Genomic DNA, 20,739 nt, shown 5'->3' with positions numbered 1-20,739 from the left:
AAGAGACTGTCTTTTTTCCATTGGATGTTCTTTCCTGCTTTGTCAAAGATGAGTTGGCCATACGTTTGTGGGTCTAGTTCTGGGGTTTCTATTCTATTCCATTGGTCTATGTGTCTGTTTTTATGCCAATACCATGCTGTCTTGATGATGACAGCTTTGTAGTAGAGGCTAAAGTCTGGGATTGTGATGCCTCCTGCTTTGGTCTTCTTCTTCAAAATTACTTTGGCTATTCGGGGCCTTTTGTGGTTCCATATGAATTTTAGGATTGCTTGTTCTAGTTTCGAGAAGAATGCTGGTGCAATTTTGATTGGGATTGCATTGAATGTGTAGATAGCTTTGGGTAGTATTGACATTTTGACAATATTTATTCTTCCAATCCATGAGCAGGGAATGTCTTTCCATTTCTTTATATCTTCTTCAATTACCTGCATAAGCTTTCTATAGTTTTCAGCATACAGATCTTTTACATCTTTGGTTAGATTTATTCCTAGGTATTTTATGCTACTTGGTGCAATTGTGAATGGGATCAGTTTCTTCATTTGTCTTTCTGTTGCTTCATTGTTAGTGTATAAGAATGCAACTGATTTCTGCACATTGATTTTGTATCCTGCAACTTTGCTGAATTCATGTATCAGTTCTAGCAGACTTTTGGTGGAGTCTATCGGATTTTCCATGTATAATATCATGTCATCTGCAAAAAGCGAAAGCTTGACTTCATCTTTGCCAATTTTGATGCCTTTGATTTCCTATTGTTGTCTGATTGCTGATGCTAGAACTTCCAGCACTATGTTAAACAAGAGCGGTGACAGTGGGCATCCCTGTCGTGTTCCTGATCTCAGGGGAAAAGCTCTCAGTTTTTCCCCGTTGAGGATGATGTTAGCTGTGGGCTTTTCATAAATGGCCTTCATGATCTTTAAGTATGTTCCTTCTATCCCGACTTTCTCAAGGGTTTTTATTAAGAAAGGGTGCTGGATTTTGTCAAAGGCCTTTTCTGCATCGATTGACAGGATCATATGGTTCTTCTCTTTTTTTTTGTTAATGTGATGTATCACGTTGATCGATTTGCGAATGTTGAACCAGCCCTGCATCCCAGGAATGAATCCCACTTGATCATGGTGAATAATTCTTTTTATATGCTGTTGAATTCGATTAGCTAGTATCTTATTAAGAATTTTTGCATCCATATTCATCAGGGATATTGGCCTGTAGTTCTCTTTTTTTACTGGGTCTCTGTCTGGTTTAGGAATCAAAGTAATACTGGCTTCATAGAATGAGTCTGGAAGTTTTCCTTCCCTTTCTATTTCTTGGAATAGCTTGAGAAGGATAGGTATTATCTCTGCTTTAAATGTCTGGTAGAACTCCCCTGGGAAGCCATCTGGTCCTGGACTCTTATTTGTTGGGAGATTTTTGATAACCGATTCAATTTCTTCGCTGGTTATGGGTCTGTTCAAGCTTTCTATTTCCTCCTGATTGAGTTTTGGAAGAGTGTGGGTGTTTAGAAATTTGTCCATTTCTTCCAGGTTGTCCAATTTGCTGGCATATAATTTTTCATAGTATTCCCTGATAATTGTTTGTATCTCTGAGGGATTGGTTGTAATCATTCCATTTTCATTCATGATTTTATCTATTTGGGTCATCTCCCTTTTCTTTTTGAGAAGCCTGGCTAGAGGTTTGTCAATTTTGTTTATTTTTTCAAAAAACCAACTCTTGGTTTCGTTGATCTGCTCTACAGTTTTTTTAGATTCTATATTGTTTATTTCTGCTCTGATCTTTATTATTTCTCTTCTTCTGCTGGGTTTAGGCTGCCTTTGCTGTTCTGCTTCTATTTCCTTTAGGTGTGCTGTTAGGTTTTGTATTTGGGATTTTTCTTGTTTCTTGAGATAGGCCTGGATTGCAATGTATTTTCCTCTCAGGACTGCCTTCGCTGCATCCCAAAGCGTTTGGATTGTTGTATTTTCATTTTTGTTTGTTTCCATATATGTTTTAATTTCTTCTCTAATTGCCTGGTTGACCCACTCATTCGTTAGTAGGGTGTTCTTTAACCTCCATGCTTTTGGAGGTTTTCCAGACTTTTTCCTGTGGTTGATTTCAAGCTTCATAGCATTGTGGTCTGAAAGTATGCATGGTATAATTTCAATTCTTGTAAACTTATGAAGGGCTGTTTTGTGACCCAGTATATGATCTATCTTGGAGAATGTTCCATGTGCACTCGAGAAGAAAGTATATTCTGTTGCTTTGGGATGCAGAGTTCTAAATATATCTGTCAAGTCCATCTGATCCAATGTATCATTCAGGGCCCTTGTTTCTTTATTGACTGTGTGTCTAGATGATCTATCCATTTCTGTAAGTGGGGTGTTAAAGTCCCCTGCAATGACCACATTCTTATCAATAAGGTTGCTTATGTTTATGAGTAATTGTTTTATATATCTGGGGGCTCGGGTATTTGGCGCATAGACATTTATAATAGTTAGCTCTTCCTGGTGGATAGACCCTGTGATTATTATATAATGCCCTTCTTCATCTCTTGTTACAGCCTTTAATTTAAAGTCTAGTTTGTCTGATATAAGTATGGCTACTCCAGCTTTCTTTTGGCTTCCAGGAGCATGATAAATAGTTCTCCATCCCCTCACTCTCAATCTAAAGGTGTCCTCAGATCTAAAATGAGTCTCTTGTAGACAGCAAATAGATGGGTCTTGTTTTTTTATCCATTCTGATACCCTATGTCTTTTAGTTGGCGCATTTAATCCATTTACATTCAGTGTTATTATAGAAAGATATGGGTTTAGAGTCATTGTGATGTCTGTATGTTTTATGCTCGTAGTGATGTCTCTGGTACTTTGTCTCACAGGATCCCCCTTAGGATCTCTTGTAGGGCTGGTTTCGTGGTGACAAATTCCTTCAGTTTTTGTTTGTTTGGGAAGACCTTTATCTCTCCTTCTATTCTAAATGACAGACTTGCTGGATAAAGGATTCTCGGCTGCATATTTTTTCTGTTTAGCACACTGTAGATATCGTGCCAAGCCTTTCTGGCCTGCCAAGTTTCAAAGGAGAGATTAGTCACGAGTCTTATAGGTCTCCCTTTATATGTGAGGGCACGTTTATCCCTTGCTGCTTTCAGAATTTTCTCTTTATCCTTGTATTTTGCCAGTTTCACTATGATATGTCGTGCAGAAGATCGATTCAAGTTACGTCTGAAGGGAGTTCTCTGTGCCTCTTGGATTTCAATGCCTTTTTCCTTCCCCAGTTCAGGGAAGTTCTCAGCTATAATTTGTTCAAGTACCCCTTCAGCACCCTTCCCTCTCTCTTCCTCCTCTGGGATACCAATTATGCGTATATTATTTTTTTTTAGTGTATCACTTAGTTCTCTAATTTTCCCCTCATACTCCTGGATTTTTTTATCTTTCTTTCAGCTTCCTCTTTCTCCATAACTTTATCTTCTAGTTCACCTATTCTCTCCTCTGCCTCTTCAAGCCGAGCCATCGTGGATTCCATTTTGTTTTGCATTTCGTTTAAAGCGTTTTTCAGCTCCTCGTGACTGTTCCTTAGTCCCTCGATCTTTGTGGCAAGAGATTCTCTGCTGTCCTGTATACTGTTTTCAAGCCCAGCGATTAATTTTATGACTATTATTCTAAATTCACTTTCTGTTATATTATTTAAATCCTTTTTGATCAGTTCATTAGCTGTTGTTATTTCCTGGAGATTCTTCTGAGGGGAATTCTTCCGTTTGGTCATTTTGGAGAGTCCCTGGTGTGGTGAGGACCTGCAGTGCACTTCCCCTGTGCTGTGGTGTATAACTGGAGTTAGTGGGCGGGGCCGCAGTCCGACCCGATGTCTGCCCCCAGCCCACTGCAGGGGCCACAGTCAGACTGGTGTGTGCCTTCTCTTCCCCTCTCCTAGGGGCAGGATTCACTGTGGGGTGGCGTGTCCCGTCTGGGCTACTTGCACACTGCCAGGCTTGTGTTGCTGGGGATCTGGCGTATTAGCTGGGGTGGGTAGGCAAGGTGCACGGGGGCTGGAGGGGCAGGCTTAGCTCGCTTCTCCTTAGGTGATCCACTTCAGGAGGAGCCCTGTGGCAGCGGGAGGGAGTCAGATCCGCTGCCGGAGGTTTGGCTCCGCAGAAGCACAGAGTTGGGTGTTTGCGCGGAGCGAGCAAGTTCCCTGGCAGGAACTGGTTCCCTTTGGGATTTTGGCTGGGGGATGGGCGGGGGAGATGGAGCTGGCGCCTTTGTTCCCCGCCAAGCTGAGCTCTGCCGTCCGGGGGCTCAGCAGCTCTCCCTCCCTTTGTCCTCCAGCCTTCCCGCTTTCCGAGCAGAGCTGTTAACTTATGACCTCCCAGACGCTAAGTCGCGCTTGCTGTGGGAACACAGTCTGTCCGGCCCCTCCGCTTTTGCCAGCCAGACTCGGGGGCTCCGCTTGGCCGGCGAGCCGCCCCTCCGCCCCGGCTCCCTCCCGCCAGTCCGTGGAGCGCGCACCGCCTCGCCGCCCTTCCTACCCTCTTCCGTGGGCCTCTGGTCTGCGCTTGACTCCGGAGACTCCCTTCTGCTAATCCTCTGGCGGTTTTCTGGGTTCTTTAGGCAGGTGTAGGTGGAATCTAAGTGATCGGCAGGACGCGCTGTGAGCCCCGCGTCCTCCTACGCCGCCATCTTCCGGAACCCCCCCGAAAAGCACGTTTTCTTGACATGCGTTTTGGGAATTTACAAAATTCCACATGGAAGAATACTCTTAAGAATTAATCCTAAAAGCCTAACTCAAGACTTGCAAAAGGACAGGTTCTGTGTGCAGATCATGAGATAGATTACCACAAAATCACAACAGAGGGGAACCTAAGAAATGCTTTACTCGAGTGGATCGATGATGCAATGTGCTCTGAGAAGTGCATGGCAGAGACCTGTGAGAATCCTGGATGACTAGAGGATGACCAAAAAGCAAGAAAAAGATTTTCAACATCTTGACTCCCCTTTCAGAACGCAGTAGAGAGGACCCATATTGACTCAAATCCTCTCCCAATCAACATAGAGATACGGTAGGCTGTAGTTAGCACTTGAACGTTGAACAACTTCATTTCATTTCCATCGATTTATTTATTCCCCATCCCATCTCCTTTCATCTTGAAGGAGCAGCATTAGTTCTAGCACATTCAAAGATCTGGGACCCAGGCACATTATCGTTCTGGCTGGAGTTCCTGGAGAACAGTCTGGCGTGTCCTTCCTCATGCTTTAACCTTTTCAGAGTAGAGTCTGATGTTTTCAGCTTATCCTCTCATTATCAGTGATCCACCACCATGTGTTTGCCTTTCCTATAATGTCCCTTCCTCAGATCTCCAGGCTTCTCCTGTACACATGAAATGTTCTTTAACGTGAACGGACACAAAAAACAAGGACACATTTGGTTTCTTTCTGGTAATTCCATCTTGTACTTTTGCAAGACACTGGAACCCGAAGCTAAGAGTCTGTATCAACACCTCGATCCTGTATTTTGAGTCTTGCTAGTTTCACTTTATACCATACTTGTTAGTCTGCTTCAACATAATTCTTTTTTCTGGGGTAGGTAATTTTCTTCACGTGATTTTTCTCTCACTAAATGATGCTATAGGTACTGGCAGCAACCACTTGCATCGTGAAGGCTTGGGAGGGGCAGAGGAAGAGACAGCAGAGCATTCTCAGAGACAAAGCCAGGCTCCTTTTACTCCTTAGAGCTCTGAGTTTCACCCTGTCACAAGTACAGTCAACTTAACCATCTAATTACTTATCCTGTTTTCTACAAGCTGTCTCCATTTACAGTCTGTGCTAAATCATACAGGGAGGAAATTCTGAAAGCAAAGTAATACGATCTCTTCTTTTCAATAGGCTATGCTCCTTTCTCCTGAAGCTCTTTGCATTACATCTTTGTGACATCTTACTCAACGTTACCTCCTCTAATTAGGGTCATCTGCACAGAGGACCGGTCTCTGTGAACACCTTCTTCCACTCTGTTTCAAAAAACCAAACAAAAGACTGAGACTACTTGCTGCATTAATCTTGAGGCAATTCCAATGAATGCTTGTTTTATTTGTGGAGAGTAGTCTACTCACACCAATTCTACTTCTGGGTTAGTTGCTCAGAAGGAAACACCAATCACTCTTGGCACAACATTCTGTTAAATGGTCACCAAGGAAGGAAGGAGTTCTTCAGCCACTTTCTGCTGCTGGGAGAATAAATACTCTCACCTGCCGATCTGGACGGTGGGCTCTGTGGCATACACTGTGCCTGTGAAACCAGTGTGCTCAGTGATGTAGGGCAGTGCCATCATGCAGTGGTAGTTAGAGATGAGGATCACATCTACCGTAGACAGATCTATTAGCTCAGTCTGAAAAGAAAGGGGAGGGAATGATACATATCTGTTCAGGGCACATAGATCAACATGATGTGACTGAAAAATGATGCTGTCAGAATGCAGAGGAGTTGTTCTTGTACTACAGAATAATGATGCCTTTCACGCAACGCTTCTATTCTCTCATTTTAGGATGTTTCCTAATGTTGGCATTAAGTAGCAGGACAGGATGGCTAACAGCGAGAATGCAGCCAGTCAGTGCACCAGCAGCACTCAGATTTTACCGAAATAGAGTTCTGAGTTAGGCAGATGAGGGGAAATGACAACAGGATGTCTCAGCAGCTGCTGCCTAGCACGTGCAACCAGGTACCGTGAAGCAGAAAGAGCACGACAGAAGCCGTGAGGGGAATGCGAATCTAATGCACCACTGCCATGGATTACTGGTGACAGAGGGAGCAGCTTAGGCACAAACTAGCCCTTCACAAGGCAAATGCAGGAGGAAACTTCTTTTTCTTCTAGAGGGAAATTTTGACCACTAGTGCTGGATATAGATCCAAAACAAACCTAGTGTCAGAATCACAAAAGGAAATTATACTGTCATATTCTGCCCTAGCCTTAACCTTAAATTTACCTTTTACTCCACTATTAAGGTCACATGAAAAGGGAAAGACAGGTTGGCAGGTGAGGGAAAAATGCCACTCGTGTTTAGTAAACTTTATGAAAACTCTTTCAGCAGAAAGGAATATTTCCCCATATATTTAAGTCCTACTTGTCCTTTAAAGCTTAATTCACTTCCTCTGTTAAACCTTCCTGATTTGCCCAGATGAAAAAAACACAATTCTTTCTCAGAATTACCAAGGCATTTTCTGGAAGCCCTCTTTTTTTTTTTTTTAAGTTTATTTATTATGGGTTGGGGGGGGGAGAGAGAGAGAGAGAGAGAGAGAGAGAGAGTGTGTGTGAGAGAGAGAGAGAGAGTGAGTGAGTTTGGGAGGGCAGAGAGACAAAGGGAGAGAATCCCAAGCAGGTTCTGCACTATCCGCCTGATGTGGGGCTTGAACTCACAAACTGTGAGATGATGACCTGAGCCAAAGCTGGATGCTCAACCAACTGAGCCACCCAGGTGTCTCTATGTAGATGCCCCTCTTATGACTGTTGCCATTCTGTAAAACAGCTCCTCAAAGCACCACTTTGTCCCTCCAATATTAAATGTCTCTGAGGGTAAGAATCCTGTGTGACTCATCTCTGTCCCCTCCCAGTTGTGGTAGGCAAGTGCAAAACAGGCCTAGGCGCACTGTTGTTGGAGGAATGCATCATTAGAACTGGCACTTTCTGTGGGAAAAGTGAATTGCGATTATTCAGATACATTGTCTCAATCACTAAAGTTACCTCTGAGAAATTGTATGGTGTACTAAGGACAGCATAGGGTAAGTCAAGGAAGTGTTTCAGATGGGAGAATGGGTTGTTGAACTAATATGTCTCCCACAGAGAAGAAGTAAGAACAAAGAGCTCTGTGCCATCTTGCAAATAATAGAGACAGTTTGCCATTTTGGCTGTGGGTATTTTGTGGTTGAATGGCTTTACATACAAAGTAAGTTAATTTAATAAAGCCGGCAAGAGATAATCAGCTCCTGAGGACAGCATGTAGATTAGAGGTCAGAAGTTACTCACTGCTAGGGCAATGGCAATCTGTGTGAATAAAATGCCTAATGACAGTAACAGCTAATTTACACCACCCTTAACTCCATGTGTGCATTGCACTTCCAGGACAATATCCTCATAAGGAAGGGTCATGTAACATTCCAATAGTTCTATTCCCTACTACCTCTCTAGAACCATTCTTAAACAAATAAGAAAATTAAGACATAATCGCAGAGTGACAGATCCAGAAGAAAACAAGGGAATGCCTGGGTGGCTCAATCAGTTAAATGTCTGACTCTTGATTTCGGTTCAGGTCATGATCTCACAGTTTGTGGGATTGAGCCCTGTGTCAGGCTCTGTGCTGGCACTGTGGAGCCTGCTTGGGATTCTTTCTCTCCCTTTCTCTCTGCCCTTCCCCCCGCCCCCCCAAATAAATAAATAAACTTAAAAAAAAAAAAACTTTAGAAAACAAGAAAACAACGGTTGAAACAACAAGAAAGCTCAAAAGCATCTCCTTTCCCTCTTGCACAGAGAAACTGGGTGAGTTTGAAATTTCTCTTTAATATGTAAGAGTCAGCCCACAGAGTCTAGAATGATTAGAAATTTGGTAAGGACAGCTAGAAGAAAAAAATATATGTATACATATATATTCTGTCTGTATATATATCAAGGGTGCCTACATAAGCATTTTTCCTGAGAAATAAATTTAACATCCAAACCATGTTTATATACTCGCATTTATGTTTTTATTTACATTCTCTCACTCAAAATCCATTAAGATTATTTTAATTTTAAACTTGTTGTATATAGACATTTGGGTTCTATAGACCATGAATTGGGTCAAACACTCATAATTTATTGGTTTCTTACTATATTGCCCTAGACTTTATACTCAGTCTACAGTGTGGACTTAGGCAGATACAAAAATATTTAAGGTAGTTGCACTAGATTTTAAATTCCAGGAAGACTGGGATTAGCTCACCTATAAGTCTCTGAAGACTGCACTGGAATAAGTATATCTGTCCTGATTCTGTGACTCTCCTATTTTCTCCCAATCATACAATGCCCTGCCTCTACCTTAAAATAGTGACTATTACTAACTTGACACAAACTACAAGACAATACAAGCTGAAAAAACTTACATAGCTCTAGAAGCCTAAATATATCAATAATCCTTTAGCCAAGGAAAGGTGAACTGTGAAATAGTAATTTTTAAAAAATGTTTATTTAAAACATCTAAATGAGAGACACAGAGCATGAGCAGGGGAGGGGCAGAGAGAGAGGGAGACACAGAATCCAAAGCAGGTCCAGCCTCTGAGCTATCAGCACAGAGCCTGACACAGGGCTCAAACTCATGGACCGTGAGATCATGACTTGAGCCGAAGTCGGACACCTAACTGACTGAGCCAACCAGGTGCCCAAAATACGAATTATTTAATTCCAATTTCTAATTGATTAGTACTCAATGGAGCAGGTCCGAAAGTCATCAGAACACCAATTCATAAATTCTACACTGTGGTCCATAAACTGAAGGTTGCTGCAGTCAGTGCCATATGTAGCAAGCTGAAAATAAATGCAGCACCTGGGATTAGGAATCTTTGAACAGATGGGGACCTGCCCCACCAATTCCTAAATGACAAATGAAGGTGACAAAAGATTTGAATAGCAGTTAGGAAGAGCTCAGGATTCTTGGCAACTCTTTACCTTCACTGTTTCTCTTACTACTTTATCTCAAACTTGTTCCCTTGTCTGCCACCTTCAGTTACCAATCTTGCTCCACAACTCCAAAAGGACACATACACATAATTCAACGAGAGAAAACAAGTTTATCTACAGAATATCAAAGAAGGTGTTAAAATGGAAAGAGACGGAGAAAGAGTACAAAAATAAGGGAAATAGTACTTCAGATTTTCTTCTGGCACTGAATTGTGACAGTATTTTCTAGAGGCACCATAATCCACTGGGTACATGGAAAGACCAGGATGGTAGCTTCTCACTGATTTCCTTAGGAACCTGGGACTAGCTACTGGCCTCCCTATACTTTGTCTGTTGAGAATGCCATCTAGACCGCTCTAGAGATCAGGACTCTGTCAACTGAGATTACTTAGCTGCATTTAAAGTGAATGGGGCAGGGGCACGCCTGGGTGGCTCAGTTGGTTAAGTGTCCGACTTCGGCTCAGGTCATGATCTCATGGTTCCTGAGTTTGAGTCACGTGTTGGGCTCTGTGCTGACAGCATGGAGCCTGGAGCCTCCTTCGGGTTCTCTGTCCCTCTCTCTCTAACCCTCTCCCGCTCGCCTCTCTGTCTCTCTCTCAAAAATAAATAAAAACAGGGGCGCCTGGGTGGCTCAGTCGGTTGAGCGGCCGACTTCGGCTCAGGTCATGATCTCGCGGTCCGTGAGTTCAAGCCCCGCGTCGGGCTCTGTGCTGACAGCTCAGAGCCTGGAGCCTGTTTCAGGTTCTGTGTCTCCCTCTCTCTTACCCTCCCCCGTTCATGTTCTGTCTCTCTCTGTCTCAAAAATAAATAAAACATTAAAAAAAAATTAAAAAAAATAAAAACAAGGAAACAAAAAATTAAAATGAATGGAAACTGACCTTTGTTTTCTTTAAAATGATAAAACTGACCCCAAACTCTTAAAACAAGTGTCACTGTGATAATAATATGTAAGTGAATAGGTATCCGTGGCTCAATTCAGAATCTGTGAATTTCAAGCAATATTTGATATTACAGTTTACTGTATTGGTTGAATAACAGCAATTCCCAATTACCCACTGTAAGCAAGACTACAAACAGTATGGCTAATCTAAGACACAGGGATATAATTACAAAACTGAAAGGCTTGAGTTATTTCTGTATCATGCTCAGAACTATGCCCTGGTACAAGTGTCAGTGGGGATTATAGAAAGAGCTAGGAATACAAAAAGGAGAGTTAAATTTCTTACAGATAATATAAAAGGCTCCTAAATGATTATATTTTAGTTGCATGATAATGCGCCTGGAATAATAGATTCATTTCATTTTGAAAACAGAAAGCTAAGCCCCTTAAGATTATTTCTTGACTTCCATTTTGAGAGATGACAAGATATGCTTTGTTTCTACAATAAGAATCACTTTCATCTTACCTCTGGCAAGCAGAATTCAGGCACAGAATCCACAAATACATGACCTGAGCACTCTTTTAATTCCTAAAAGAAACCAAAAGGAAAAAATTCTAGGAAGAGATATCCAACAGATAAAGCACCAAAGAAACTTCATCCCCAAACCAAACTTTCCATGAAGAATCACAGACTGCTAGAGAGTTGGAGGGAAGTCGGAAGGTTATTCAGGCCAACTGCTTTCGTGTTTAGGCTCAGGGAGATTAAGTGTCTTATGCAGGATAAAAAACGCTGGTTGGTGGCTGACTTGGGGCTTCAACGTGCATTTCTCGATGTCTCTTCAAGCATGTGTGGATATACGCTGCTTTCTAAATCACAATGCAGTGCTTCCCAAGTAATAGTTACATAGCCTATACCAGCAATATCAGAATCATCTGGGAACGCTGATGGAAGTAAAGATTCCTGGGCCCCATCAAGGGATTAGAAATCTGGATATGAGGCCTTGAAACCTGTATTTATAATAAGCACCTCTAATGATTTTGTTATGCAATCAGGTTAGGAGTCCTGGCCAAGGACAAACGACTTAGAGGCTTTTTCTCCTCCTACCAAGGATCGAGGGGTGAGGGACAAGGGGCAAGCAAGGAGGGAGATGAAGCGCAGAGGGTAGGGATTAAACCACCACCACTACTATCACCTCTGTGAACGTAACCTTTGTCCTCACGGAGCGCACAATTCATTTGGGATTATAAACCACATGTATTTATTCAAGAGAAAAAAGTACACTTATATAGAAAGAGAATACAGTACAATTCCCTACTCTGCTTGTGCCCTACCATATTTAATATGTCTTAGTTTGAATTCCCTCATAAACAGACCTTGAGAAAATGGTGAGTGCAAGCTAACACGGAAGTGCTGAAAAAAGGGCAGGAGGATGAGAGCCCTGATGGGCGATCAGGGGAAAGGAAGGGGGCTGATCATGGGTATGTTACTAAGCTGTACCCCACTGTGGGTAGCTGGGACTTCTTCCCATGGGGAACTCTGAGAAATGGTGTGAAACACACACCTTGGAGTTACCCTCCTCAGAGGCAACGGATCTAGGATATTTATTTACACGGTAACTCCTGCATTTGTGCAGCTTCAGGGGAAAACTCTCCGGCAGACTCATACAGGTATGGGCAGCTGAAATTATGACAGAGCAGCACACTGAAGAAGCACGAGGGGGCCACCTATGGGGTCTGCTACAAATGCCTCCAGAAAGCCACTCGAGTGGCTATCTTCCCACATTATACTTGAAACTGAAATCTGTGGAGGATTTTTTGCTTTATCAAGGTCAAAGTTTTCTGTGACTTTATAAGGAAACCAGTAAAAGTGAGAATTTGCTCGACAGTTTGCTCTTTCCAGAAAAAGAAAAATACTGTTAGAATTTTGTTCCATCATGTTTTCATTAGTCATTGAACATGTATTTCTATATATTCATATACAAGTGTCTTTACACATGGGAGCTTGAATGGTTTTATTCTCAATCTTTATCTGAAATTAGGGTATTAACTGTGTAATTCTCCTTTTGAATTTTACAGGTCTTATATCAGAACCTTGACAGAAGGTTTCCTCCCCTTACCTTCCACAGTAAACTCTGGTTCCGGTTCCTCTCTTTATATGACTACCTTTTAAACAGTGAAACACTAAGCCAAAAACGGACTGAAAATAGTTCTTAATTACAATGTACCTGCTAGCTAAAAACAAATGAACAATTACGTTTAATGGGAGAAGACTCCCAACTCCCTTAGGATGAGGTTAAATATGATTAGAGACAAATCATGGGAAATTTCAAAGCCCTGACTGCTCTTAAACTGGCTATGTAATCTTCTTCTCCATAATGCTGCACATCAGGGCATGTCTAGCTCACATGACAGAGCCTCTTCTGACGCTTTCTGGCCTGGAGAAGCATATTTGCATTCCACGCACTTACAGTGCCCCTGTATTTTATTCACCACTCCCTTCTAATGAAATGCTCCCACATACACATGCAAGTCATTTTCGCTCACAATGCACTGGTAATGGGATGCTTCTGAGCCTTTCTCAGGGAATAATGATTTACAGCCAGCAGGAGAGTTAGGCTGAAATCAGGTGCACAGGTTTCTGAATGTCACATAATTTTATAGTTGGCTATGAGGGAAACCTGGTTTCAAATTATGCATTTGCCTTGCACTGGAGGTTGGGATGCAGTTACAGAAATTAATTCTGTAAAAAGATCCCCTCTTTATTTAACAGTACCTATTACAAGAAGGAAATGCCTTATGCGGATGAGTCATTTTGAGGATCTTTAAATTTCTTTAGTCTTTCAATTGTGAAACTTGGGAGAGGAAGAATGATTTAGAGGACTGAGAATGGCATGGATGAGCTTCACAGTTTTTGACCTTCCTTTGCCTGTGATTTTTTTTTAGGAGAAAATGTGACTAGATTATAGTTTTAACATTTTTTGTACCTTTGGTCTCTCATTTATAAATTAACTGCCTAAAAACTGGTCGGAGGAAGGAATTATTGTGATGATAATCCAATGTCAAAAATTTAATAGCCTTGAAGAAAAAAGTTATTTAAGTCATTTACTGTAGGGCTAGTCCATGATTAAAGTCAGAGTAGGGCCCCAAATCCTGGATTCCTAGTTGTGTGCTCTCTTTTCATACCTATAAGGTTATCCATTCCAGGCTACCAGGAAAGGCTGGAGTGAGATCTTAGTTCATAGTTTGGAAGGCCCTCAATTTGAATTCACCCAAGATCATGTTACTCTCCCACTCCCCCAAGAACATTGCCTGGGAAGTTAAACACTGGCTTCATAGTCTGTTCCCCACAAGGCAGCAAGAGATCTGATCAGATGATGACACTGCCCTCCTGCAATCTTCCATGGCCTCTCCTCACCCAAAGAGTAAGAACCAAAATTTTTCAAAGCCCCACCTTCCCTAAGCATGGATAGAAGCAGTTTAAAACTCACATACTTGAGGATTTTAAAGTCTTTTTTTTTTTTTTTTAAAGTTTTACTCTTTCCAGTCATGGTGTCAGTCTAGCCTGAAAATAGAATGAATTGGATGGAACTCTCTATCAGTATTACCTTTGAAACTCTCATCGCAATTCTAAAAATAATAGTTTTCTTTCTGTGGTGATAAAATGTATTTGCAGCACAAGTTTTTAGATTTTTACATACGAGCAAATTGGACCTGAATTTGAACACTGAGATTCCCTAAAAGGCTCTTAAAGACAATAATCACCAAGTACTGAAGACCCTACATGGATCTTGGGGTTTTTCTGAGAGAATATATTGAGAAAAAAATGAACCCATCAGTCACAGTACTATACGGTGGCTCTGGTGTGACAAGATGGCTTTCCACTGGGTATAGATATGCTTCAGTTATCATTACCTTGTCCAAGAAAGCATTTCCATCCTTTAGGGACCAGCCAGGAAGATTAGACAGCCTGGGACTGCAAAACAAAAGATTAAATTATCCTAAATCGATTACAGTCCTCAGTGATTTCATGGTGACTGTTATCATCTCCATAAAGTTAAAAACAGTTTGAAATTACTGGCAACAATGTCCACCCAAAACACTAATCAAAAAGATGAAAGAAAAATAACCACACTGTAGCAAGCTTAAGAATTATGTGGGGATGGAACATTAACAAGCCAAAGAGTTTAGCACTCAACTGGGAAAATTAAGAGAATCCTATGCAAAATAATAAAGAGAAAAAAGAAAGATGAGACACTAGAGCATTTTATAGTTTTCCAATTACTGCCCCTGACTTCACCCTGCTTGTGCCTGACAACAAGCCTGCGGGGAAGGCTAAACAGGATCATCATACTGTGGATGAGAAAACAGACTCAGAGGGGTCAGGTGTTCTGACAAGAACACTTAGCTGCCTATCAGTCTAAATTCACTGCAAATAAAAATACAGTACCTGAATTCTGGTCAAGTCCACATTCCACATCCACTGCTTATAAGTGGATTAGTCACTTTGCACCTGTGGCTTGGGTTTCCAAATCTGGAAAACGAACCTAGTTTTCCTGAGTGTTACAAAATGACAGCATAGGTGAATAATTTCTAGGAGGTGAGGCTCGTTTCACATGTAGGATACACTAAGAAAGTCTAGATTCAGAAATCATGCACTTCTGGCAATCTCAGGTTTTAACTGTGTGCTATCAGTTGACTAGCAGAATTATGCTGAAGGCTGAAAATGCAAATACCTTAGGGAGAAATATGCTGGTTAAAAGAAGAACTTAATGATCCAGGTGTTAGGTGAAGAAAAGCACGTTGGGAGTACAAGTTGGGTGGCAACAGGATTTTAGCGCCTCCTCACAAAATTAGTCTGTAAAGTAAAAATTAAGGGCAAGGTAACAGTGTGGGACTAAAAGACTATAATCAGAAACCAAATTAATATACAGTCCCTTAGCCTCTTGCCAAATAGGTTTATCAAATTCTGACTTTGTAATTAGGTGAAAGAGAATGAAAATAAGAAACATAAATATTGTGAATATTTTCCAATCTTCTAGGAAAGGCTAAAAGCCTGAATAAAAATACACATGCATCTAATTTCAGAAAACAATAGGAATTTGGGGGATATCTATTAATTTTGAAGTAATTCAAAACTTACAGAGAAGGTGTGAGAATGTAAAGACTAGGAAGTCCCACATACGCTTTGCCTACATTCTGTTTACATTTTGCTTTGATTTACCAAAAAGTGAGAATTTTGATTTCACACTTGGGAATGAAAATTACTACTAGCAGAGTAAGTTTGGGTCATATAAGTTATACCTGATAAACTTGTTTTTTAAACTCTGGGAGTTTTCTGCACTAACCTCACAGAAAAATATTCTATCATTAGCTCTTTAATTCCCATCTCGTTTCAAAGTCACGTGTGTCTTCACTTATAGACTTATTTCTTGAAAAATACATTGACTGCCAGGTCAGATTAAAAAAACCAAGCATTCAGATAAAAATGTAATGACAAAACAGTGTGAATACTGTTCTCATTCTGTGCATGCTAGCTCTCTAAAGGAAGGTTGTAAATATTCACTTCCCTTTAAAAGTGAACTGAATCATAGGACATGCATTCTGTTTCCCATCAGACACACAGAAATCAGCCTTCAAATTACAGATAACTGATTCAGTTAGTTGTCTTCAACAAATGATCAGAATGGTACACTGCTTATCAGAGAAATTTGTTTGTTTATTTAGAAAGCGAGAGAGGGAGCGAGAGAGGGAGCGAGAGAGGGAGCAAGAGAGCAAGCAAGAGAGTACAAAAGCCAGAAAGGGGTGGAGGGAGGAAGGGAGGGGGAGGGGGAGTGAGAGTGTGAGACAGAGAGAGAGAGAGAGAGAGACAGACAGACAGACAGAGACAGAGAGAACCTTAAGCAGGCTCCACACTTACAATGGAGCCTGACACAAGGCTCAATCCCATGAACCTGGGATCATGACCTGAGTTGAAATCAAGAACTAGACACTCAACCAACTGAGCCACCCAGGAGCCCAAAAATAACTTTTTTAAAACGTAAAATTTTCAGATACTGTACTTTTTTTTTTTTTTTTAATGTTTATTATTTTGAGAGGGAGCAAGAGAGAAAAAACACAAGTCGGGGAGAGATACAGCGAGAGGAGAGAGGGAATACCAAGCAGGCTCCATGCTGTCAGCGCAGAGTTTGACATGGGGTGGGATCTCACTAACAGTCAGATCATGACCTGAGCTGAAATCAAGAGTCAGACCCATAACTGACTGAGCCACCCAGGTACCCCCCCCAACCTTTTTTTTTTAAGATTTTATTTTTAAGTAATCTCTACCAACATGGGGCTTGAACTTACAGCCAGCCCCAAGATCAAGAGTCACATACTCTACCAACTGAGCCAGCCAGGTGCTCCTAAGATCCTATAGTTTTAACTCTTGCTAAATACTTTTTTTAAACATCAAAGCCTTCTATAAAACACGTGTGGTTGTTCTGGATTTGAGAAATTGCCAGTAAATGGGAATGACTGCTCAAAGAGCCTGGCCATGTTATAACAATAGTGCCAAAAATGAGGGCCACAGACGTGTCACCAAACGGCAAAGGGATGCTGACTACAGAGATGAAAATATTTACTTACTGAGTTCCACTCAGTTAATGACTAAATCATAAAGAGTCAGTACACTTTAAGCTACCAAAAGGGAAGGGACTTAGGACTTTGCTCTTAATGATTACAGAATTTGTATTAGTTAGTTAGTTAGTTATGTGCACAAGTGGGGGAGGGACTAGTGGAGAGGGAGAGAGAAAATCTTAAGCAGGCTTCACACACAGCGGGGAGCCTGACACAGGGCTCCATCACACCACCCTGGGATCACGACCTAAGCTGAAATTGAGAGCTGGACGTTCAGCTGATTGAGCCACCTAGGGGCCCCTAAGTTTTTAAAAAAAATTTTTTTTTTACATTTATTTATTTTTGAGAAACAGTGAGACAAAGCGTGAGCGGGGGAGGGGCAGAGAGAGAAGGAGACACAGAAACTGAAGCAGGCTCCAGGCTCTAAGCAAGCGGTCAGCACAGAGCCTGATGTGGGGCTCGAACCCACAAACTGTGAGATCATGACCTGAGCTGAAGTCGATGCTCAACCGACTGAGCCACCCAGGCACCCCATAAGTTTTTTAAAGCAAGGAAGAAGAAGTGTCTCCATAGAAATATACCTTATTAAAATATGAGAGGTGAAGATATTAGATAAATTATGATTATAGATTAACACATCTTTGCATCCCCTATTTAATAATTTCTTAGAAAAGAATGCCATTAAAAATATAGTCGAGAAAAAACATGTATACAAGATCTTTTTCAGTATTTTATATTATTGAAGTATAGTTGACTGACAGCATTAAATTAGATTTAGGTGTACAATATATTGATCTGACAATTCTACATATTACTAAATGCTCACCATGAGAACTGCAGTCACCAGATTACCATACATTACAATATTAATGACTGTCCTTTTCATCTCTGTGACTTATTTACTTAATAACTGGAAGTCTGTGCCTCTTAATCCCCTTCCCCTGTTTATTTTTTTTTTTAAATAAGTAAAATATTATCGGGGTGTCTGGGTGGCTCAGTCGGTTAAGCATCTGACTCTTGATTTTGGCTCATGTCATGATTGTGGGATTGGGTCTCATGTTGGGCCCTGTGCTGGCAGCACAGAGCCTGCTTGGGATTCTCCTTTTCTCTCTACCCTCCCCCGCTCATTCTCTCTCTCAAAATAAATAAATATTTTTTTAAGTATAAAAATTAGGTAAAATATTCCCATAAGTAAATAAATAACCCAAGGCATTTAAAAGTAATCTGTTACCTAACAAAATAGCAAAAGTTAGAATGAACACGGTATGCAATTCATTTTCCCCTTATACCTTTCATTTTTCCAAATGCCTATTTTGAAATGTATTACTTTTATAATCAGAAAATAATCTAAGAGGCATGACTACATTCATTCATTCAAATAATATTTAATAAAAGCTTACTCTGAGCCAAGTATACAAAGTGCACGTAACAATGTACTGTAATGTAATGACAGTTCAAAATAAACCTTGAGTTTTAGGAGTTTGCACTTTAGTAAAGCGAGATGGTAAACAGCAATTAAACAGAATAAAATAAAAGCATGATGGGGTAAGCAGAAGTGTTACAGCTTCACATAGGAAGGGCACCTTTGACAGCGTGTGGTGTTGTGGGAGAGCTGGGAATAGGAGTTAGGAGGTGAGGGTGGAGGAAGTGTTTCCATAAAAAGGGAACATGGAGGGAAGAACTTCAACATTTGGTGTAGTACTGTAGGAGTATTGTTCATCTTCACTCATTCATTAATGAATATTTATGTGTCAGGCATGCTGGTGATATGACGGTGAACAAAACATACCTGTCCCCAAGTTAGCAGGGAAGACAGACATTACAAGTAATCACACAAATAGAGAAAAAGATACTAAAAATGATGATGCAGGATGGTACAAAATTCCCTAAAGAGGGACTGGTCTAGGGGCGCCTGGGTGGCTCAGTTGGTTAAGTGGCCGACTTCAGCTCGGGTCATGATCTCGCGGTCCGTGAGTTCGAGTCCTGCGTCGGGCTCTGTGCTGACAGCTCAGAGCCTGGAGCCTGTTTCAAATTCTGTGTCTCCCTCTCTCTGACCCTCCCCCATTCATGCTCTGTCTCTCTCTGTATCAAAAATAAATAAACATTAAAAAAAAAAATTAAAAAAAAAAAAATTAAAAAAAAAAAAAAAAAAAAGAGGGACTGGTCTAGGCAGCATCAAAAGACTTCTCTGGGTCTGATGACTGAGCTGAGATCTGGACAGTCCTAGATTCAAGGGGAAACTGGGCCAAAGGACAGGGTTGGAGGGAACAGAGAAAGACAAGACCCATATTTTCCTCCAGTAATTCTCACCAGCCTTTGGCATGGACATCTTACATAGAAGGTTATTCAAATGAAAATTCAAGAAGAGGCCCACACACTCTGTCCCCCTCACCCGACCAGAATACCATCTTTATGTCCTTCTTATATAGAAACTGAAGTCATAAATGACCTGAAACACGAGCTCCTGTGAAGTAGGCTCAGGGAAAGCAGGATGGGGCTGGGGGAGAAGAGCCTTTACGACTGACGGAAAAAATGAGTGTGACTGCTCCCAGGCAAGAAGTAGGATTTCTTTGAAACTAAAAGGAAATAAAAAGTAAGATACTAGAGGGGTAGGCATAAACCGTAATATACCAAGATGAACTTGGTATTTATCCTAAGAGCGATGAAAACCAGTGAAACATTTTAAACAGGTGAGAGACAAGACTAGATGTATATTTCTACAAGACAATGTTGAAGAAAATTGATATCATGTGCATTCTGATAACATATACCACCATTTATTTGTGTGGTATTTCTATCAAAATAATCCTAACCTAATCATGCAGAGGTATCAGACAATTCCAAACTGAAAGACATTACATAAAATAATTAGCCCGTACTCCTAAAAATGGCAAGGTCATAAAGATAGACTGCAAAACTCTTCCAGATTAATGGAGACTGAAGACAAAACAACTAAATGAAATGTGTGATCTGCACTGGATCCTGGAACACTACTGTTATTCTTCTTTTTTGCTATAAAAGGCATTATACTGAAATATGAATTGGTGTAACTCGGGAAATACGAAGAAGGTAGACAGCTTAGATACTAGCATAGTGCCAGTGTGAGTTTCCTGATTTTGATTATTGTATTGTGGTTATGTAAAATAATTTCCTTTTTCCTAGAAAATAGGCCTCAAGTATTTAGGTGGTAAAGGAGCATCCTGTCTGTATCTTTCAACTGGGTCAGAAAAAGTTGTATGCATATGTATAAACAGAAAATTATAAAAGTACATATGATAAAATGTTAACAAGAGTAACTGGGAGATGTTTGTACTATTCTTGCAACTTTTCTGTAAATCTGAAGTGATTTCAAAATGAAAAAGTTACACAAAAATGGCTCTGGATTCAGAAAAGGGCAAGATCAGAACTGAAGACACTGATGAGGAGGCCTTGGCAGTAATGCCTGTAAAATACGATAACACCTGCAGCAGAACTTAAAGAGAAGTTACTGGATTCGAAACTGTTTGAGAAGGTAAAACTAACAAGGCTTCATGAAAGACTGGATACGGGGAATGAGAAATAGTGGCATATCTAAGTTAACT

The 20,739-nt window shown here is 40.8% G+C and overlaps 1 protein-coding gene across 3 annotated transcripts in view; it reads right to left on the bottom strand.

Moving 5' to 3' along the window:
- INTS9 (integrator complex subunit 9) overlaps positions 1-20,739 on the bottom strand; it is a 109,137-nt gene that overhangs the window by 53,756 nt on the left and 34,642 nt on the right. For 2 of the 3 annotated variants that reach the window (XM_078445577.2, XM_078445578.2), the window contains 3 exons: positions 14,456-14,516; positions 11,070-11,132; positions 6,206-6,345 (listed from right to left, as the gene is read on the bottom strand). In XM_078445577.2, the coding sequence (XP_078301703.1) occupies positions 6,206-6,345; positions 11,070-11,132; positions 14,456-14,516 (264 nt within the window). The remainder of the gene's footprint in view (positions 1-6,205; positions 6,346-11,069; positions 11,133-14,455; positions 14,517-20,739) is intronic. The other variant, XM_078445579.2, reaches the window with a different exon arrangement.

The sequence above is a fragment of the Panthera onca genome, chromosome B1, assembly GCF_046562875.1.
Source record: "Panthera onca isolate mPanOnc1 chromosome B1, mPanOnc1 haplotype 2, whole genome shotgun sequence".
Lineage (NCBI taxonomy): Eukaryota > Metazoa > Chordata > Mammalia > Carnivora > Felidae > Panthera > Panthera onca.
Note: the sequence above shows the minus strand (reverse complement) of the source record. Positions and strands in the feature narration are given on the sequence as shown.